Consider the following 23,624-nt stretch of genomic DNA (forward strand, 5'->3'; position numbering starts at 1 on the left):
CACTTAAACTAGCAGACAGAAAATAATCAAACTTGACAAGCCAAAGAAGTGCTGGCAGGTACAGAGAACACCGAACAATGGGTGAGGAGACAATATTTTCTGAATAAGATGCCATGAATATCAGAGTATAGCACATGATTTCATAGAATGGTAGGGGTTGGAAGGGACCTTTAGAGATCATCTAGTCCAACCCCCCTGCAGAAGCAGGGTCACCTAGATCAGGTCACATAGGAACATGTCCAGGTGGGTCTTGAAGACCTCCAAGGAAGGAGACTCCACAACCCCTCTGGGCAGCCTGTGCCAGGGCTCCCTCACCCTCACAGTGAAATAGTATTTTCTTATATTTAAATGGAACTTCTTGTGTTCCAGCTTCATCTCATTACCTCTATTTAATAGTGAATTCTTCATATTGCACATTAAGCTGACAACATACATCACCATACCATAAACATTGTTCACACTGACTAGAAATAGCCCAAAGGACCTTTGTGGTACCAAGTGGGCACTTTCCAATGAGACTAAACTTCAGAAAAAAAAGTGATTGAACAACATGAGTGATGGAATTCTTTCCCTGCTGTTTGCTTCTCTTTTCTATTTCTGTTATTATTGCTGTTAAGACGACCTTCTGAAACGTACAAATCATTTTTCAGGACGGGTCACCAGAGCAAACCCTGCTGCACTTTAGTTCAGTAGCAAAGGATTATTCTGTAAAATACCAGACAATGATAGAGCAACACAAGACACAAACCTCCAGGACTGCTGTTTGTACCTCACAGACTGCTTCTGTAACTGTTCTGCATAAAAGTAACCTCCAGGAATTGGAACCCAAACTACAAGTTCATATTTTAGCACTTTTTAAATCCCTCTCATATAGACACAGCATCAGATATGACTGCAATAATCTGCAGTGAGTGTGGCCAGCTTTCAAATCCTGATGAGCAGACACCCTAATTTCTGCAGGATCACCTCCTACCCCCGGCACTGAGGGCACCCTCTGTTCTCACCCTCCACGTGTACGCGGGTGACTTACGGGTGTGTGAAGCAGAGCAGCTGCAGCCAGAGCAGCTGCAGGGACACATGCTCACCGCTGATCTGTTTGTGGGGGTGAGTGTGGTTTGTGTACAGCTGGAGGGCTTCCCTCTTGGAAATTCTGGGATTAATGACACATTCAGCCCTCTCCAAAAGAGTGGATTGAAAAGAACTAAAGAAAGAAAGGAGGGGAAAAATTGAAACAGGCAGGCTGGCAGGCTGATGGCTTTTCCTGCAAAGTTTAGTACTTCAAAACTTAACTTCTAAGCAACTGCAGATACATGAATAAAGCCTATTTTGGACAACATGCAGCAGCCCTTTCCTTTCCATCAGCATCTCCAACTTTTTGCCTACCTCTGTTGGATTCCCCTGTTGGCCATTAGCACTGAGTCAGCTCCATTAGGTAAGGATTTTGTACTTTTTAATTATTTACTCATTTGGGAGATTGAGTTCATGTGCATTTCAAACTAAGATGTTCTTATTTACATTTACCTTTGAATGTGGGTTGGAGTGATCACAGGCTGTATTAGAAAGTGTCTCCAAAAGAGAATGGAAGTAAGGGTAAAATAACTGATTTCTAAGGTAATGAAGGTCACAGGGATAACCAAGAATGTTTGCAGCATGCAACGTTTATGATCCATTAGAGAACTTCCCTTTTTTTTTCCTCCTTTTTTCTCTTTTTTAAATAAATTACAGACCTGTGAAGATTCTTCCTTCCTATTAAAAAAAAGCAGCTGATTTAAAGACTATTAATAGCATTTTCCCATAAATGAAACATACAAAATGAATGATAAGAGAAGGCTTTACAATAAGAATCTGTTCCTCTAAGGAAAGAAATATGTCCATCATATATCACAACAACATTATAGATTAGTTAATTACACATATAATAATGCACAACTATACATTCTCTGGCAATAAAAAGTTCATGAGTCATTTCTCTACTACTGTATGCATTAAATGTAAGGCTTGTTTCACTCTAGCATAGAGTTTGAAGGTGATATAGATTTTACATATGTAGCTTGTTTATACAGCATTATTAATCTGCTGCATGAATATACTGAAAATCACATTAGACATTATTCAGCCAGTAAAAACAGAGTTAATACAAAAAACCTGAGAAAAGCAGCAGGACCAGAGCGTAACGCTGTGAGTGATTATGGATACAGCTTTGGCAAACTCTGCAATGCCACTCTCCCCCTTAATGGAAATACATTGCAATATTTTACAAGATTTAATTCCAGCAGAGTTTCAACTAGTGTTAAAAGTGATTGTCAGACAGCACTCATTAGCTCTATGAAGATAAAGCAATTTAAAGCACTCTTTATTTGAATATCAAAGGGTCACCTAGAAAGGTTTGCAGGACTAAACACAAGGCAAGTGACCTTATCGCCTTTATCTTCATACAATGCCTTTAATTTCTGAAACCTTTTGAAGGGTTGCCAGTTTTATGGAGTGTAGCAGCTACTTATCTGATAGAACATGCTTTTCATCAAGGGGAAATGACCTTTTAACTCCCAGTAACTAAGTAACTGTATTTTCCAATGTATTATTGTTACTGATGGTAATATGTATAGACATAGCTATTAAACTGGGAACACAAAACAAGAAGTAAATGGCTTGCTTTCTCTTAGGTGATGCAGAAGGATTCATAAGACTTGTTGGATGGGTTTATTTTTTTTGTGTGTGTGAACTTGAAGTAAAAGAAACTGCTCAAAAAAGTTTGCATTCTGACAGATTGTGTTGTGACACTATAAGGATATTAACAGAGCCATATGCTGTTTACTTTTATACTCTAACAAACCTACTAATCCCATAGGAATTTTACTGTGAATAAGGAATGTCTGACCAAACAGCTTTCTGCAGATGCCTTGTTAAAAAGATGAAAAAGTCCTTTAAAGACCAAGGAAGAGCTTTATCATCTTCTGCAGCATTATTTTAGGGAACGGAGCTCCCAGTGACTGAGAATATTCTCATTACTTGTGTTTTTTACATCATTTCCTGTGACTGAGAAACTTGAAAGTGTCACCAATAATGTCTGTAGCTGCTCTCTGGTAGAAGATTAAGTAAAGCATCAGGGACAAAAGCAACTCAGTGAATCATAGATGTGGGAGGGCTGACACAACACAGAGCTTGTCAGACTTCTCTCGGATAAAATTCAGTAAATAAGTCAATCAAAAGAAAAAGACAAAAGTTTCTTTACAGAGGTATTTTAGACAAAAGTATTTCTCTTAAAAGAGACAGTTGTGTGTAACATCACCATTGAGATGGAATTGCTCCCCCATTCCCTCTGAAGCTTCTTCATAATGTACAATTGAAAATGTTTTCAACGTGGCTGTGAGTTTCCTGCAAAGACACCAGCCTCCCTTGAAGCTCAGGAAGACCACTGAATCTCCACTGCAAGGTGTTACATATACAGTAAAAGGAGATGCAGTTACTTGTTTGCAAGTCCACTCCTGTGGATTTTCCAGAACTCTAAAGCATGTAGGAAAAAAAAAAAACCTGAGTGTATTCTGAGATTAAGAAAGAGAAGAAGAGAGAGAATGGTGTCAAGGGAGGGTTGGGCTCCTGTACAGATAGCACAAAAATACTGTGCATTCTGAAACAATCTTAATGGTCCAGTTTGACTTAAGAAAGTAAACAAAAATAGTCTAGCATGGCAAAAATTATTCAGGCTGTCTTGCAATTTAACTACCCACAAGCAACCCATGATCTCACTGTGAGCTTCTGCTGTAACATCCGAGTACCATGGACTTTCTATGCCATAAGCAAAAGAATACTAGAGCTGAGAAAACTTTTCCCCATGAGTATTTCAAAAGGAATAGTTCAAACTATTCAAGACCTTTCCAACTTCATGTATCTACCACAGACCACAAACCCTCCCGCTCCTTGGTCAGACCTCAAATATGCTACTCAGGTTCCCAGCATCACCCTGAAGCTCCAAGGCTCCAACCCTCCGGGTACCAAAGCACAGGAGGGGTGAAAACATCCCCAGGGAAGCCCTAGGGAATCTGGTCTGGAAAGAGATTGCAGGGATGGAGCTCTTGGACCATGAGTAGGTTTGGTCAGAGACATTGCAGTGGCTTTAGATATTACACTAGGATTATTCTGGTTCCATATCTTCATTCTGTGGAGAGTATGGCAGACATTTATAGCACAGTGCAAATAAAATATACCCTGCTGAATGCTTTCCTGCAGAAGTAAAACCAGGACTTCCCTGGCCATAGCAAATAAGCAGTAACAACTCCCAAAGGGAGAGGAACAACCTTTACAGTATTATTACACTATATCTCTCTCAGTATTATTTTTAATTATCAAAAGCTATTTCCAGGTTAATGTTTTATTTCCCTCTTATTTAAGCTTTTGTCAACATCAAGTAACCCCGTTGGCCTCATTGTCTGGAATTAAGCCAGTTTGTATTGTTCAAACTAAGAGCAAGATCTGATTCTATCTGATTCTCTCCCATCAGAGCAAAGCTAGTAGCAGGGGTTGTACAATGATTTCTATTTGCTGATAACTTTTCTGTTCCATTCCTTTTTATCTGAAAGACAACGGGGTTATTCTTACTGCAGGAACAGTTCTTTCATAGGGAAGGCAAAATCAGTTGGCAGTTGCAGTGTGGGGGTGAGAGAACCTCTTCCACCTTACAATGAATGCATTTGTGACTCCCCTGAGCACTGTCAGTATGTCACTACTGGATTTTAGGACTTTGAAATTTGGTAGGGAAATGTTTTTTACCTCATGCTTTTGCCTTTTGATCTTCTGATGAAAATTAGTGATTGCTTTCAAAGTTATACAGGCTTAAAAAAAATGTCTTTGGCGTGAGAGAGCTGCCTTTCTACTGCAAGGATTTGCCTGTTTCCCATTGACCTGCCAAATGTACACGCTGTTTAAACTCCTTAACAGTTATTTATTACTCTGTGCTGTACTCAGATTGAGGATCCTTTTATTAGACACTATTCATAACAATATAGGACATTCATGGCCAAAATGTTTGCTTTAATGGTCCAGTTCCTCAAAGTTATTTTGTCTCCAAATGCCAAATCCAGAGAAGTATTGTATACATCTAACTTCCTTTGCAATCGATAGGAGCTGCAAGTAGTCAAGACAAATCAGTGTTTGTTCCTAAATTGACAAGACAAATTGCTGCGGAGAGGAAGCATCATCATTCTGTTTTACAGATGGGATGGAGATGTGAAGTGGCTCAAGGTCATGCAGAAAATCCTTTGGAGTAGCTGGGATCTGTACTGAGGCCTCACAAGTCACAACCCAGCCCCATTAACTGCAGTACAACTCATAACCGAAAAGAAAGCCCATATAGTAAACAGGAGTGTAATAAAAATGCTTTCTCCATCTTCCTTGTAAACTCTGAAGTCAAATGGCTACACACACAAACACAAGGGGACAGAAAGTATTGTTGGTGGGTTTTAGAATACTTGACATATTTTACACAATCAATACTTGACATTTCCCCCAAATCCCCTTTGATTTCATTCAGGAAAGGATGCCTTCGCTTCCAAAAATGCTACATCTCCTTTATCATACAAATATAGCTGATGGAAAAGTCACTCCTGCATTAACTCTATTAGAGAAATAGTTTGTTTTCTGTCCTGTTCCGACTTCTTCCTAAACCACTTCTGTAGCCTAATAAAATATTTCTGGCTTTGGAAATGGCTCTTTCATTTTAATACACTTCCTTTTTTTTTTTCCTCCCTATTTTTGTGACCCAGGCTTGCTGCTTCAAAAGGCTGACAACATTGTAACACCATTTTCTCTATTTTTCAAAGACTTTATACTGTACTTTGAATAGTTTATTGGGAAACGTTCTCACGGCAGTCAGATTACCAGTTTGCCTGATTCTATCTACAAATTCATTTCACTGGACATTTGTAGGTTTGTTCTGACTTTTGATTACTCTCTCTCTTGCTTTCTTGTCACCTCACAGATGGAGTTTTAGTGCTAGACATTGCTGAATGCCCAGTCTACTCCAAAAATGGAGTAGACTTGGTTAAAGTTTGGCTGGCAGCATATATTGCTTTGTTAATATTTTTTTTGTGTTTTCTTCAAAGTAGTATATTTTACCTTCAGTTATGACCTTTATTAATTTCATTGTGACAGCTACACTATGTGTTTTGCCCTAAGTAGAGATTATTTATTATGAAAGCTGAGGGGGGGAAAAAAAAAGTGGATTAGTTTGAAGAATATTTTTCATCTGACTTTGAAATGTCAGTAAAACCATGTAATTGTTTGTACAGCTTTTCTGGAAAGAGTTTTGTGTGTTAAGCTCTTAGGAGATTTACTTAATGAATGTATGTACTCATTTGCTTCTTTCTGACACATACTATTTTGATTATTCTGACATCTATTACTTTGATTGCCGTGTTCACACTGCATGGCATCCACAGATTGCTGCAAGGGAATATTCTACATATCGAAAGGCAAAACAATTGATTGCCTAATATAGTTGAAGGATTGTAGTAGTCTGCTCTGCTCCTTTCGCTGGGTTTATATTAATTCATCGATTGAGAACAAGTTTATCTTATTCCCTTATTTTGTTCACAAAGCAGCTTCCACGAGTTGGATAGTAATTTATCTGTATACCACAATAATATAATGCATCTCCTGTGGTAGCTGGAGCATTTTACAACTCAACTGTCCCTTGACAGCTTTGCGAGTTGACAGTTTCAGTAAATGGTCCCTCATGCAGTGTCTTGTTAATGCCTCGTCAGCTCAGTAGCTTTTGCACTTTCCATGAACTGGTGGATACCCCAACTTCTCCTTCTCCTTTTGCTAATAAGAAAAAGCATAAAATTTTCATCCTGGACTCACAGTCTTATTTTCTCTCCATTTTTTAACTGGCAAGTCAAAATATGTTTCATTTGTCTCAGAAGGCAAAAGTCTATGGAAAAAGTCTAGAAGATGATAGAGAGATGGAGGGCTCTCAGAAGTTCCTGAATAATTAGCCTTATAATGAGTTTCATGGCAAATGTGAAGACTGACTTGGGATCTGAACTAGACCATTCCTTTACAGAGAGAAGCTTGTCATGTCATCTCCTTCATGCTTCTCAATCTGTTTAAATTTGTCTTTTGCTGCTGTGTAACTGTCAGGTCAACTTGGAATGGCATTTTATCTCATTGATTTTCTACAGACCTACACGAAGAGCAAAAGGAGGTAAAACTCAGTTACTAGTTTAATAGTTAACATTTTGTTATTCATATTTTAATAATTAAAAGCTTCTCTCAAATTAGCATTATTAGACCTCATTGCATCAATTAGAGATGTTATTTGTTGATCTGGTCCAGCTGCCAGAACAGGCAGATACGCCAACATCTTTCAGAGACTATTTTTAATCGTCTTCTTTGTCCCTGTCCTCCAATTATTTACTTTATAATCAACTATGGATATGCTATAAAATTAGTTGCCTGTGACTCAGCCTCCCTCAATAACACAGCATAGATACTTTGATTCATTCAGGCTGCCTTATGATCAGCTCTGTTCTTAATGGGCTAGAGGAAAAAAAAATATCAAAGTTCAGAGAGACTTTTGCTCTGTTCTTTTATTAGATGTTGGGATCAGAGCTAGAAACAAAACCATAAGCAGGGTGAAATCTAATTAATTCCCTGTTTCTCTTTTGCAATAAATGCATGGAAAATGAAGGGGAGGCTATTTCCTACCCAATGTACTTGCATCTCACTCTTTAAGTGCTGAAATACATGAACATTTTCTTTTCTGAGTGTGTATAAAGCAGAATAAAAACAAAGGGTGACAGGAGCTATCTTTCTCCTTTAGCTAGCCCATAACTACCCCAGAAGTTGTTTTTTGCTCCAACAAAGTCTTGTAAGTGCCAGTGGGACTCAATCACCCACACCCCATGACATTTCTGAAGCATTTGGGCTTCTTTCCTCCTATAATATCCTTTAAAAGTCTCATTCATAATTGTTGAAATTGTTAAATGTAGGAGTCCTCCACCTTCACATAATTTTCAGTCCTTTGCCTGCACTAGGTATTTCAATTGATCCTATATAAAAAGTCCCTAATAAACCACTGTGAACAGTTCCATTGGGAAAGCTGGAGTAGCTTGCAGCATTCCCAGTCTGGAAGAAAGATGCTTTTTGTCCATCCTCCTCCCTCTGTGGTGTGGTACCTGTGCAGAGACACAACGTGCCCTGCCCGGCAGGTGAGCATCTGCTGAAACTGCATCGAACAGGACTCAGCTGTGCCTGCACAACACCTACCTCCCAGCACAGCACCAACACCATCCTGCCAACTGCAACACACCTCATAGGAGTGAAGGGTTTAAATATCCTTGAGATATCATAGTTAAAGAACTACGACTGTATAAAAGTACTTGGGCTCAGATACGGAGGGCTGAAGCTTGACTTAATCCCCGTCCCTAGCATGTGCTTGTGTGAGGGCATTAGGCTTACAGGTACTGATATATATCAAGGTAGCTGGAATCAAGCTGCAGACTATGATCCCAGCACAAGCTATACATCTCCCAGAGAAATTTTACAACTATTTTCTCCTCTTGATGTGATTGCTGCCTTGCAATACAAATAGCTTTGACATAGATCATAAATCATAAACCTACCCCTATCCCTTCACTTTTTCTGTTTTCCCAATAACTGATCTCTCAGTCAGAAAAATCACCTATAGTTATTCCTGCTGCTTCATAATGCCTGTTACCCACTAACGTTTCTGTTTGCTATTGCCTGTACTCTTGGCATGGGTGCATAGACACTTTCTCTCATTAATATACTCCTGACAATATTATTCAGCTGCTGCTTCAAAACAACTTCATCTTCTATCTTAGTTCTGAGCTTGCAGGTTGCCTCCTGGAAATACCAAGCATCCTCATTAAGTGCACTTGGGATGTGAGGGAACCTGGCAAGCCAAGCCTGGTCAGCCCTGCACAGATCTCAAGGACACCAGAACAGAAGTACTCACAAGTTTGAAAAACTGTGCTGGAAGGAGCTCATTTACAACTCAGAATTGCTGGTGGCATAAACACTGAATACTGTTTGTATATTCAATGACTATCTGGAAAAATTGCTGTCTCCCAAAGTGGTTTCTGTGGTGGCATTGAATTTTACTTTTTTAAGGCTGCTGAAGCAAACAACTTTATTCTGGCTTCTCACAATCAGCTTTGCTGAGAAATCTTTTCTTGGTAGTGAAGCACAGGCTCTCTGAAAGACCCTTTGGCGAGGTTCTCACATTTAAAACCTTGCAGATGGTTAGCAAACAGGGATAAGGTATTCCTTTGACAACCCTTAACATTCATTAATACTTTAATATTTTTAAATACCAATCTTATTTAATAATTAAATTAATGATATAATACATAACAATTGCTTTTAGTGAGGCTAAGTTGAATTTAAAACTAAAATGTTGCAAACCTTTAAAAGGTAGCACAGGTGGCCATGTGTGTATGCAAGCATAGGAAACACCATTTTAGCTACCACCGTTACCACTGCTTCATGTAATTATTGCCAAAATTAGTGCTGTGGAAATACTGTGACAAACCTTATGATGACGACAAACAATACACTGTACAAATCTCCTCATGAAGTGTGATTTTGCCTCTGAATTCCATCAGGGGCTCACTGCTGTTATAGCCCATCTCTATCCTGTGATTATCTGCATAACAGTTTATAGACTATACAGCTTCCCAATGATAACCTACTTTAGCTTGAGTAACTGCTGTTGATCCACACAGGAAGGTTTTTTTCCCTGTCTGAATGCTTTAGCAATTGAAAACAATTAAAAATTTACTTTCCCACTGAGACAGAACCAGGAAAAACCCAAAGTGCTAACTGATAGCCTGACATTTTGTTAATCACTTCTGACAGGAAAGATGTTGTGTTTTAGGATAGAGGAGTTGGATCGATCTGTTCTGTCACAGACAAGTGCCTGCAGAACTGATCCATCGATTATGCCTGAGAGAATATCTTCAGGTCTCTTATTTGAACTGTTTCACTTTCTATTAGTAATTAAATACATCTTGGAATAAGGGCTTCAGTGTCATTCTCCCATGAATTTGTTAACTGTAAGCGTGTAAATAATTGCAATGGACAGCAGCTTGATTCACTCTGTGGCATAATGCATATCTGCTATTTATAACAAGTAAAACATTGAGCAATTCCAGTTGAGAGTTAGACAGGTAGGTAGGCTGACCAGTCAATTGAATACATGGGTTTTTTGGTCAAAACCATACACCCAAGTGCATAAGTATCCAAATATCTCCCTTCCTATGATAACATCTGTACCAGAAAATACAGACCTTCCCAAATCTTGCACATTTCTATGAAAAGTTTCATTAGCAGCATATAAAACAATCAACACTTAAAATTCCTGACCAGCTCTAACCCACACATACATCTTTTAGAAGAATGAACAAGCTAAGTAAAAGAGGCAAATTTCAATATTAGTAATGATACTTGTTTGTGAGTCCCCAACAATGCAGAAAGGAGTGATTTATGTTCATTTGTGCTTGTGAAGCAGGGTTCTACCACACTGATTTTTCAACTGTTTGTTTTTAATCAAAGGTCCTTTTCTGCAAAAAGCAAGCCACGGACTACCCTGTATCTGCTGCTGTTTTATGCTTAAGAGAGGACATAAGGGAACTGGATATTTTGCATAAAGAAAGCAAAATGAACTTTTACAAAAATCATAATTTTACTGAAGGCAAAGGAGTCCTTAATTTGGGAGGCTCTGATGAGGGCCCTGGGGCTGGGGCTGGCAGTTATTTGCTGGCACACAGCAGACAGCTAAACAGGTATATATTTTGGTAAATTCTGTATGAAGAGCTGAGGGCTGTTGTGCTATTTGTTACATGAACTGATATCTGATGCCTTAAGAGCACCCTTAGCTTAAATGATATTCCAGCCTATAAGATGTGCCTGAGAACACCCATTCTCTAATACTAGAGGGTTTGAGCAAGGAGCTGGAGAAGTGTCTCCCTCTTGTGCAGTGCAGGCAGCTGGGGGTGAGAAAGGCTGCTCTGTGTCTTGCTCCATACCCATATCTAATAACTTCTTCAAAGCCATGAGATTATTCCTGCTCCTTAAAACCACCTTCATTTCCCAAAGTGTTATCTAGTGCTAAAGTGCACTGCCATGTTTTTCCATTCTGGCTGAAATTATTGTTCTATATAGTTTGATTTTAAGAGTGCATCCTGGCATCCATTTGGGAAAAGGCACTATATAAAAGCAAAATCAATACAAAGGACAGTTATATTTCCTGAGCTCTTTCATTAGCTATGAAATATATACATTCAAGAAGGGAGGGGGAAGATAATGTCAGTTTTACCTAGACTGAAGAAGGACAAGACAAAGCATGGAAGAATATGCATGACTGTGCACTGACAGGAGTATGAACTATGCAGCTTTGCTGGGCACAGGCAGATCTCTGCTCTCACTACATCCAAATACGCCTGTGAGACCCAGGTCTCTCCTGTGAAAGACATCAAGCCACTGGAAAAAAATACAGCAATCTATGCATTTTGGTAAATTAGGCATTTCTTGACTCGTTCTCAGCTTTTGTTAAGGCCAAACTGATTGTTGTCTGAATATTCGTTGAGAAACTTTGCCTTTACTCAGCAGTAAGAATGAATAGAAGTGCAATAACATAGTGCTGAGCCAAATTCTTCCTCAAGTCCCTACTGCACTCCAGCCATGCTATTTTTGTTCTTTTCTCCCAAAGTATACACAACCATTCCTCTTTCTACCTGAGCAGGCTGTCCTTTCAAGCATCCTTGGATAAACCTCTCATCACCTCATGCAATGTACCTCCCAAGATTTGCAAGCACAGAGCTGAAACAAATTCTGAAAAGCCATAATCTATATTTCTACTGTTATAAAGCTAAAGATACCTGCAGTGAGTTTGTACCAAAACCAAAACATTACTGCCTTGTTTAAGCCCAGTTGAAAAAGCTAAAATTCATGCTGCTATATTAGCCAGTATTCTAACACAAGTTACTAAACCATAAGAGCAAGCATCTTATTTTAGCTTGGAGTGAAATTTCAAATCACAGTGTTTTTTCAGTATCACCATGCAATTACGTGAGCGAGAAATTGCACACAAGCCCTTCCCCCCCCCCCTTCTTTTTAACATGAGCCTTCTGTAATAGCATTTTCATTAGTAGGAAATACCTGTCATCTGCAGAAAAATAATTTGTCTTGGTTTTTGAAAACTAAATTATCCCCTCTAAAAGATTAGCTGAAAAACACTGCATAAATCCATAAGCATTCCCGATGAAATACAAAGATTTGCTTCTTTCTGGTGACCCCTACTGATCTATTTTCTGAGAGAGTTCAAGAGTGAACCCAACAAGTTGTTTATTTCTGAAACTCAGATAAGGCATCTGGAAGATTTCATCAGTGTGATTTTGCCACTAGCCCATAATTCAGGGAACTGAGAAATAATGGTCCAGAAAAACTTATCAGTGTGTGTTGTTCATTTGAAACGTAAGTGAAGCTGTGAAGAAACATGTGAGCTGAGAGTTACAGAGAGCATCAAAGAGTAGAAGAGCAGCTCTAGAATAGCCACTGAATGAAATTGGTCTCTTTGGCTTAACATACCACTTGGGCTACAGGATTACCATCAAGAACCTTTACATATATCCCCTGTTTTTCTTATTTGCCTTATGCTCCCAGTTTTGTTATTCTCAGAGGCTCCCATCCTGTTTTGGCTTCTCAGACCATTAAGGTAGTGAAGCAAACCAGAAATGAGCTACAAAACTAGGGGAAAAGTAGGCACTAAATGGAATTTAATTATCACAGAGATCTGGCATATAGATCAACACTTATTTCAAATCCATATCATAAAAGTTCAGCTTGTTGAACATGAGATTCCATCATGAGAGAGTGCTCCTTGCTGTACATACACTGCTGCACTATAGGAAAGCTTTGGATTGAAATGAACGAGCCTCCAGCTAGCACTGCCCTGCTTCTGCAGTTGGACAGCATGTCTTACACAAATAAGAGACATTTGTCCACTCAATTCATCGTTCTGGAGTTAATAGCTCTATGATGAGCTGTAGCAAGATGTTTTGATGCCATTGTGCCATCTGTCACTGTCCCAGGACTCTGTTTTTCTCCCATCCTATCCAGAGCCCACCTCACCCCAATATCTGCTGTTTCCAGTCTCCAGCTCCTGCTCAGTCTTCTCCTGTGCAGCTGTTGGAGATTGGACATTTTGCCCTTCCCATCACCTCTCTTGCAGGGGGAAGGGGTAGGAAGGTATCATCTCTACTTGTAATAGCAGGGTAGAACAATCATTTTGCACATCTCACTATCCTGCTCAAATAAGTGAGTTTTGGTAGCAAATAAAATGCAAGAGTGTCTGATTTCTTACAGAAAGATCTCATGTTATGAGCCCTATAATACCATGTTAAAGGCCATTGGTTCTGTCCATCTCCATTGATTTTCACTGGGAATAGACCAGTCATAAGGAGAGTACAGTTTGGCTCATTTTTGCACTGCAACAGCTGCCCTCAAACTCATTTTCACTAAAAAATAACCCCAATTAGACCAACCTTTACATGTCACCGATTCCCATGGCATATATTTTTCATTGCTGCTCCCAAATCAAACTACTGAAAAAATGACATTCACTAGCTGAAGATTTTGTTTGCTAATGTGAGGAAAGGGAAGAATATTTCCCTCCCCTTTGTTTATAATAGAAAGCTATCACAACTTGCCAAGTTCTGGAGTGATTAAGTCATATTAAAGACATAACCAAAACAAGTGTTTGACTTCTGACTTCTGAAGCTTTATACTTGGTTCAAGAAGACACTTTGCATTTGAATGTGATCATATTTCTTCACTACAATACAAATATTGGTCTCCTTCCACAAATTGGTCACGCTGAAGTCAATAAAACATGCACAGAAGCAATGCAAGTAGCAACATAAAAATTGGTAATGTAATCACCTAAAAAAAATTGCTCTTTATCATTGTAAGTCTCTCCCATTTTTTATAGTTTTCATTGAGCAAAACTATCCATCATACTTGAACTCCACACACACTCCTGAAGCCAACTGTTAGTATAAGTCAATTTTTAATTATGATACTTTTATAAAGCCTACAATTTATTTCCTGATTTTGCAAAGCACTTTAAACACCAAGCCATCGATATAAGTTATGTAAATCTCGAGTGACCCCAAAGTCGTTAATCTGACTGGATTTCACAGCGAAACGTAGTACACTAAGAGCCCACAGAGCAGCAAAGAGAGCTACAGCAGTGATCAACAATGGGAAATCACAGTTTTATTCTAGACTAGGGTGATTTTTAAGCTTTTAAATAAAATGCCTGTTGTGTTTAGAATGCCTGTTGCACTCTCATATTTAGGGCCAAAGGAAAATTGATCTGGTAAGGTTGAAAAAGAGAATAAAAGGTTATCATCTGTAGCACCACACAAAGAGTGATGAACCCCTGCTCCAAAATACTGAGCTTTAGAGACAGCCTGTCTGTGAACTTGCCCTCCCCTGTTCCTACAGAAAACCACAGTAAATCCTGAGGAAATCAGCCCAGGAGGATTGAGAGCAGCAGCAGCCTTGTGCCAGTTTCCAGCAGTCCTTTTTACTTTGAAGGAAAACCATAAAAGCATATTGTGCCAAACCCCTTCCCCATGGGTTTTACTGCCTTGAGCTGCAAGAAAAGTATTTCCTCCTACCTGTATGAAGCACAAACTGCTCCCTCCTTTTTCTGCTCCTGTTAATCCTTCCCCAGGAGTCACTCCCCTGGCCAGGGCTCCTGCAGCAACCCTTCACCTCTCCAGACTCAACACCTGCTTTTCTCAGTTAAGCCAGTTTATACGTGCCTCTTTATTAAACCTCTTGTTTGGTTTTCCAGCTGTTCTTCCCCCTTGGTGTGCCACCTCAGTCCTTTTCAGCTGTTATCTCTTTAGGCACAGCTGTGCTAGCTCCATCCTCATCTGCTGGCAGCAGCCTCCAACCTCCCTTTCGTTTGAGAGCATGGATATCACCTGTATCCTTGAGGACAAAGTGCTATTAAAATACCATTGAAAGAAGTAAAGGATGAGAATATGGCACGGGGATTTTTTTTATCCTCATGCACAGGAGAGAGAGTCACAGGATTTAGATTGTATTCCTCACTAAAAAGAGTACTAAATGTGTCTTGGTGGGGTTTTTTGTTTTTAAAGTAGAATATGGTTATTGTCTGGATTGCCATCGACATGAACTAACATGCAGACCAAAAAGACAGCTATTAGTAGGCAAAATATTCTGGCTGTTATACTCTTCCATCTTCTCTTGCACTCTGCTCCCTTTCTTTCCCTTTGTGAAAGTTTGTGCAGCAGACCAGCAGGTGAGAGGAAGCAACTGAGGCATTTTAGGATGTTTGTTAAAATGTAGTTACAGAATGGAGCAAGAAGGCTTAAAAACATCCAATGACTTTTTTTACCTTTCCATTCCTTCTTCAGTACTTGAAGTGGTGGCTTCTCTTCCTATTTATAGAGCAAGATGCACAGTCTGTGCTTGAGCTCATATTTTTTGAACTTCAGATGCTCTTCTCCATATTAAAACCTCTCACAGGGAAATGTATATCCCTATTTATACTTCTTATATTAACCCAGTTACACGGTGGCAATAAAATCCCATAGTAAGAAATAAGAGCTCTCATTGCACATTCACAAAGCCCTCCGAAGAACAGAGGAAGAACAGACTGTAAGTCTCCTAAATCCAGCTTAATTTATTCATAGTGAGGGTCTACAAATCAGAAGTATTATATTCCAAGATATTTATGATAAGATGCTGAATGTATTACACTCCTCCAACAATAGTTCAATAATTGATGATAAAATAACAAAATAGATAACAGCATTCTATCAAAAAGTGAAACATTATAAACAATGATGTGACCTGTAGGAATTAAATCAAATCTGCAGAGGTCAGGAATAACATCTCAAAAAGTCTAAAAACTCTCAGAGCTGCCTGATCCTTTCAATCAGAACTTTCCAGGTTTGCTGCTTCAGTAGCTGCAGTAATATGCAGATACTCATCGAGTAACCTGTGGGGGAGATTCCACGCATCAGACTCATATTCATTCTCCAGAACATTTTCCAGGTGTTACATTCACAAGAAAAAGATCTGCTAGAGTTATCATTCCAGCCAGCATTGTTGGAGGATTTGCTTTGGTCACACCCAGGTTCTGAGAAGATTCATTGTGAAGAGGATTTGGCAAATGTCACCATGCAGAGCTCCTTCAGTTATATTATAAAAGCCCTTCCTGTACAAACTATGTCATTGCTCATGCTCAGACCAAGTCTCTTGCTATGATGATAATAAACTAACCATGAGCCAACAATGTGCCCTCATGGTCAAGAAGGCCAATGGCAGCCTGGGATGCATCAAGAAGAGTGTGGCCAGGAGGTCAAGGAAGGTTCTGCTCCCCCTCTACTCTGCCCTGGTGAGGCCTCATCTGGAGTCCTGTGTCCAGTTATGGACTCCTCAGCTCAAGAGGGACAGAGAACTGCTGGAGAGAGCCCAGTGCAGCGCCACCAAGATGATCAGGGGACTGGAGCATCTTCCTTATGGGGAAAGGCTGCGGGAACTGGGGCTGTTTAGTCTGGAAAAGAGGAGATTAAAGGGAGATCTTATTAACATTTACAAATATCTAAATGGTGAGTGTCAGGAGGTTGGGGCATCTCTTTTTTTTATGGTAGCTAGCAACAGGACAAGGGGTAAAGGGATGAAGCGGGAACACAGAAAGTTTCATTTAAACATAAGAAAAAACTCTTTCACTGTTCAGGTGAGGGAGCCCTGGCACAGGCTGCCCAGAGGGGTTGTGGAGTCTCCTTCCTTGGAGGACTTCAAGACCCGCCTGTACATGGTCCTATGTGACCTGATCTAGGTGACCTTGCTTCTGTAGGGGGGTTGGACTAGATGATCTCTAAAGGTCCCTTCCAACCCCTACCATTCTATGAAGGCAGCCATCAAATCCATCCTAGAGATTTTGCTCAAGTCACCTAGATGTATACCTTTCAGTAGGCAGAAATTCCCTATTTTCCACCTCAAATGGGTTCATCAATGTTGCTCCTGTTGTGGATGTTCTCAGAACAGTGTTCTCCCTTACCTTACAGTTCCCTTCGCTGCTATGCACGTGTCAGCAGCACGAAATGCATCCTCAGTCTTCCTTTTGCTGGGCTAAGCAAATTAATTTTAATCTTTACTTACAAAGCAAGCTCTTCATTCCCCTGATTATCCTAATAGCTGTTCCTTTTGCTTGCACAAGTCTAAATACGTACACGGGGATCCAAATGAAATCTATACAGTGGCATTAATTTAACTGTTGCTTTACTGCATTTTTAGCACTGAAAGCAGCTTTTCACATTACAGTGGAAACAGTCACCTTGTGATCAGATAGCATATCCTTCTTTTATTGACCCAATTCTGCTGTTAATTCTCAGGCTTACTAATGTACTTCTCTGCCCTGGAAGTATTCAAGTTTCATTTGTGTGTGAACAGGACTTAAAAGGGTTTTTGGAGATGATTCTAGATAAGAGCATATAAGACGTGTGCATACTCAGTTCAACGGTGTTTGCTAGAGAAAGGAGAAAAACCAACGTGCAGCAACAAAGGAAATTCTGTGACTCAGCTAGAAAGGTAAAAAGCAGGAATCCAGTAAATATCAGTCTTTTGAGATAATAGCTTTCCCTGTTCAGCTATTCTTCACTAGTTTCTTATCTAAAGCCTCTGTGGCACACGATGATGAGAGAGAATTCGACCCACTGAGCCTCACAGGAGAAAGTGATGTACACTCTAGGCCTGCTTTTCAGCTGCTTAACAATTATGAATGCTTTTTATTGCTCATATAGATTAGAAATCAAGAGAACGGGACTTTCCTACCCAGAAGGAAGGTTCTGATTTACAGTATCTCTGCTTATGGAACCTGTTTAGAATTGTTCAAGTCTGTTGTCAAGGTCAATTTTCTGTGAAGACAGAGCCAACATTGGCCAACAATGCAAAATTTGTGTGCTTGCATGGTTTTGTGTGATTATGAAATCCTCTTGCTGCTCTCAGGAATTCCCACACAATCATTTCTGCCTTGTGCTTTCCCATTTCAATCATTGTGAAGCACTTCAAAAAAAAAATGGAAATGCAAAAGCAGATCAGTCTGCTTCCCACCTGACAGCAGCTTACAAAAACTATGCCTCTTTTTCCCAAGGTATCCTGATGAGTCCATCTTTCTCTAGGAAAGGTAGAGGCATCCAGCTTGGTTTGTTAAAAGTCATCCTAGTGAGTAACACGCAACACTGACAAAACCCACGTGTTTTTTCTGCCTCCATCTCCCAGAAGAACATGCCATCTGCATGTCTAGGAGGGACCGATCCTATCTCCTTTGTAGGACTTTTAGGAAAACAGAAGGCTTGAAGAGACAACATAGCAATCCCACAGCCCAGCTGGCCTCAGCAGCCATGGCCATCTCCTTCCCCATGCTGTGCAGGAAATACGGGAAAGTCAGACAAAATATAGATAATTTCATATCAAATGGCCTTTTTCTTAAAAGAAACAAGTACTGATACTGATTTTATCCAAGACATGTAGGAGAAGATTACTTACTGCTGTCTGGTGTTTGTGGAGAACCACAGTCTTGCTCTCACTCAGCCTAATGACACACTGGTATTCCTGCTTTACTTCAGCCCTCGGCAAACATTCACAATTAACATAAAGAGAGAAAAACTTATGTATTAGTTTCTGTATTTGACTTGCAGAGGCAGATGAATAAAACTAAATAAATGTCAGCTATTAATCCATGGGGTTTTGGAAACAGGCAAAGGAAGTTTTAATTGCATAAAGATTTCAAGATCATTGACGTCACTGTCAATGACTGTGGTTTCTCCAATGAAACCTCAGAATTTACAGCCAGGCTCTGCACCTACTTTGCTTAGATCACTTCTTGTGAGCAGTAACGACCAGTAATGAAACAACCAAAAGCCCATGTGGCTCTCCTGGAAATGTACATTTTAGAGCCTTGAGACCTGATCCCGCAGCTGCCAGCTTCACCCTGTGAAAACCATTAGCAGCTGGCTTAAAGTCTAGAAAAAGAAAATGAAATATGCTGCATTTTCACAGCCATCAATCAGCCAACACAGTGCCAGGAAAGCTTCATAATGATGTAGATATTGCCAATTGACTTTGTGAAAAAAAAAAAGGTTGTTCTTTTTCAAGAGAGAAACATGTAGGCAAAAAAACAACAGATGATCTCAGCGTACACTTGTGTGCATGCAGGAGTGATCCTTTTTCAGATGGGAAGGGACTGAGACCAGAAAGCACTTCCCCTGCCAGAGATACCAGAGCTCACCTTTGTCACACCACTTCCCTGGAGCCCTGGCACTGAGCTCGTCCCGAGCCTTATACCCTTAGATGAGTGACTTTGCTTGCCTTGCTGAGCTTTCTGTTTCTCTTACAGAGAAGAAAGTTCTTAGAGCAGAAGACCTTCAAATTGAAACCTGAGTTACAATTGAGTTACATATCAGATGCAAGTAAACACGTTGGGGAGCAATACAAATATCTTGATGAATGAAATGGTACTTTAGGGGTTTTGGTTGCTTTTTTTGTTAATGTTCTGCAACATGACTGAAGCTTATCAACAACAGCACTGCTCTTAAATGTTGCATTCTCAAATATTTGCCTGCATGTGCCCCTTTTTATTATCTTTACTGAGTTCCTGACAGAGACAGTGAAATGTCTGGCACAACTCATGCTGTGAGCAATGCTTTTGTGAGAACTGAATGAAAATAGGCTGATAACAAGAGTGATTTCATTAAAAAAAAAAAGCCTGCCAGGTGACTGGTTACATGGGATGTTATCAAAATTATGCAAGCAGAACTTTAACACCATCATATTGTTTTAGATCATGTTTTCCATAGCGCAGGAGAAAGTATCTTTGTCAGCTCAGTGGAGAAAGGTTGGAGATGATTGAAGTAAAACAGCAGGAGTAGGCTGATATGATTAAGTCACACAGCCAACTGCCCATGTATAACACAGTAATGGAGGTGAAGGTAGAGGGCAAACTAAAATTAAGTCAAAAGGACACAGGAGACAAAAGGCTACACATATAGGACGAGGATGTACAATGAGCTGATTTGTACGGCAAAGCAGAGTGTAAAATTGTCATGCCCCATATTTAGATATTTCCTTATAATACTGATGCAAAAGATGTACTAACTAGTGCTGGAATGGACAGTCTGTTTAACAAGCATGCGTGGAGAGAAGCATGTTTAATTAATTTTACAGTTGTGGGAAGAGAGGTCAAATGACAGCTTGTGAGTAAAATCCCCAGCAGCCAGAGTGGACAGCAACAGGAGAGAAAAACACAAGAGTATCTGGGGGAAAAATCAGCTCTGGGCACACTCTGGTGATTGTTCACAGGTCTTCAGCAGAAAATAAGGTCTTAATTTTGCTACAAGCCACCAGGTAAGAATATCATTATTGTAGGAATTCTTGGTTGCTACAAAGACAACACATTAAGTTGTTCCCTCTGGGTAGAACGATGCTAGATACAAGTCACAAAGCAGCTGGTCATATGAGCCATAGAGCAATCAGAGCATCAGCACTGTAGTGCTCTCCAAGGAAGAAATTACTCATAAAAAATAATTAGAAACTTCTGCAGTTTGGTGCAGAGGCTGCTGTGTGATATCAGGTTGTCCTTTGGTTCCCAGTAATCTCAAGCAAATATGTAAGGGGAAGAGAAAGCTTCCAAAAATCCCTTTTTCTAGTCATCCTCATGGTACTATTTCTTTTTTTAGGAGTGATGTTTTGGCTTGAGGCCTTATTTCTCTTCAAAGTCATTTCCATTGACAGTTTAAATCACTGCATACACTCAAAGAGCTGGGCAAGTCACAGGCATCATCTCCAAATGTTTCCAGAGGATAGTAAGTCTGCCCAGTACCATCATGTAATCAGAAGCTGTATAAGGGGGTGCTAGAAATTCCTATAAATCTCTGTAATCACTAAGATCATATTACTCTCTCCATCTGTGGGTTAGGGAACTAGAAAACCAGAGAGCAATAACAGGATGTCAGTTGCAATCCTGGTCAGGAGTGAAAGATCTAACTTCTTTCAAGGTGAGGAAGCCCTCAGTGTCTTGAAGAAGCTGACAGGACACTCTCCAGCACTTGGAGCAGAGCAAGTGTTTCACCTTTCATCTATAGACACACCAAGTTGTGATGGGAAGTGGCTACAAGCCAGGAAATCCCTGAGCTAAGGTTGTTTGTCCTGTCTTAATTTGCTCCTCATGCTTGCAGAGTCTAATCCCATCTCTGTGGCACGACCACACGCTGATTTGCTTGAGGACTGGCACTTCCTTTAGTGCCCAGGAGAGATGCACTCCATTACTGAGCAGTGAGCCAATATTTCATGTCATTCTCATTCGTGAGCACATAGCTGTAATGAGAGTGTGCAAAAAAAACCCCATCTTGGAAGTGTCATTCATTTCCTGATAGACTTTTTCCTTCTTTGTTGTAGTAACTGGGATCTTAACATGCAGTCATCAATTTATTTTCACAGCCTTCGTGGGCGAAGGGCAAATATTATCAATGTTATCAAGGCAAAAGAAAGTAGTGTAGGTCCATTAACAGAGAAAGAGAGCAGGTAAAATGACATTGGGAATACAGATGAATTTGAAGTCTTTGCTGCTTCAGTCTTCTCAGAAAAATGTAATTGCAATCAGATATTTAACATGGTTAATTGTGAGACGGTAATAGGAACACAAGGCACAAAAAGAGGAGAGAAAGCTAAAAAATGGGTATATCCAGGTTGCCAGTAAGTGCTGAATCCACCTTGAGTAACAGCCAAGTCATTATTTGAATCATTAAAACTATTTTCAAAACCTTATGGAGAACCTCTGAGATCCAAAAAAGAAAAAAGACAGAAGCACAAATTCAGTACATGACATCAAAAAATGATGAAAGGATTATTGTGGCACCTACAAACCAGTCAGACAACCTTCCATGCAGGTTCCTAATGACTCACAACCTGCAGAGTTCTTAGGAAAAATTAAGAAGAATAAAGTTTGCTCCTGAGGGTAGTGCACATAAAGCTCAGCAACTCATTAGACCTGTGCACTTGGACCCAAGAGGCTACAGCTAGTATACTACATCTAATTTTGATCATGATACTTAGATAAAGCTGGACAAATTAGAGGTGGTTTAAAAAGGGAGCAGCAAAGCTAACAAGGGTCCTGGAAATATGACCTACAAGAAAAATTAAAAGAAATAGGTTTATCTTATGAAGACAGCACTGAAAGGGGTCACATTTAGTCTTCTAACGTGGCTAGTAGAGAAGGCAGCGGTTGGTTATTGCTCATACTCACTGAGGAAGAGAGAAACCAGTGTGACCTCAGCACAGGTGAAGGCTGGACACTTTCTAATCATGAGACAATTAAGTGGTAGGATACTTTGTCTGAGGAGATCAGTGCCTACAAAACTCTCTTCACCTGGAGATGAAAGGGAACAGGGAAACCCCACAGGTGATTGACTTAGCTATATGAATTCCTGCCTCAGCAAAGAGGAAAACAAAGGTGATGGGAAAAAGCTGGTGTGGATTATTCAGAACGATTTGCACCCTATGAGCTGATGTTTTTCTCTGACTGCTCTAGTGAGTAAACGGCAAGTGTGAGGTGTGATGTATCCTGACTTCACCATTATCTCTTGGACAAGAAGTTACTGGTTTCACAGGTAGGGAATCATAGAATGGCAGGGGCTGGAAGGGACCTTTAGAGATCATCTAGTCCAACCCCCCTGCAGAAGCAGGTCCCACAGGAACGTGTCCAGGAGGGTCTTGAAGACCTCCAAGGAAAGAGGCTCCACACTCTCCCTGGGCAGCCTGTGCCAGGGCTCCCTCACCTCAACAGTGACATAGTTTATTCTAGTGTCCAGCGAGGTACCTGATATCTGAACCCAGAGCTGCCCAAAAGGGGGCCAGTCACAGAGCTGCACTCCCCTTCCATTAAAAGTGCAGAGATTTTTTTTTTTTCACTCTGGAATGAAACAAAAGCCCTTTAAAATGTTTAGTAAAAGCACTTAGAAAGAAAGGGAAAGGGAGAAAGATTCTCTCTTCCTCTCTCCCCTGCCACTGATCCCCTAATAGCTGTTGGCCCAGGAGATTAATTTGGGAAGCTTTGCCCACTCAGACCCAGAGCTGAGCCTAAGCCTCTCATTTGGCAGCTTCATGTGTGCTTTGATTATTCCAAAGCACAGTCTTTCCTCCCATTTCTTTTCTCCCTTTTATTCCTCCATCATTTTTGTCCTAAAAATCACACAATGATAAGTTCAATGGAAAAAAAAAAGTACTTCTGTGAAAGTCTCAGCTGTGGCAAGTCAACATTTTGCAGCAGAAAGATTTTTCATCAGAAAGCTTGCAGTCAGCTCCAACGTTGAGATTTCAGTAACAGCTGAGCTTTAAGTGCCTCATATTTCTGCATATCAGGGTCATCACACAAGCACCCAGAAAACAAGGAGCATATAAGTAATGATCACCTCTGACACGGCTGGAGTGACTTAAACCAGCATGACACAGGCCCTCATGGCAGCCCTATCAATCACCTCCTCTGGGCAGCATTCTTGGAGTAT

The 23,624-nt window shown here is 40.1% G+C and overlaps 1 protein-coding gene across 1 annotated transcript in view; it reads left to right on the plus strand.

Moving 5' to 3' along the window:
* The first annotated feature begins 1,335 nt into the window (after positions 1-1,335).
* The window catches only part of LOC133626382 (von Willebrand factor D and EGF domain-containing protein-like), a 182,898-nt gene continuing 160,609 nt past the window's right edge, over positions 1,336-23,624 (plus strand). The window contains exon 1 of the mRNA XM_062005149.1: positions 1,336-1,432. Coding sequence (XP_061861133.1) covers positions 1,336-1,432 — 97 coding nt within the window. The remainder of the gene's footprint in view (positions 1,433-23,624) is intronic.

Source organism: Colius striatus, chromosome 11, assembly GCF_028858725.1.
Source record: "Colius striatus isolate bColStr4 chromosome 11, bColStr4.1.hap1, whole genome shotgun sequence".
Classification (NCBI taxonomy): domain Eukaryota; kingdom Metazoa; phylum Chordata; class Aves; order Coliiformes; family Coliidae; genus Colius; species Colius striatus.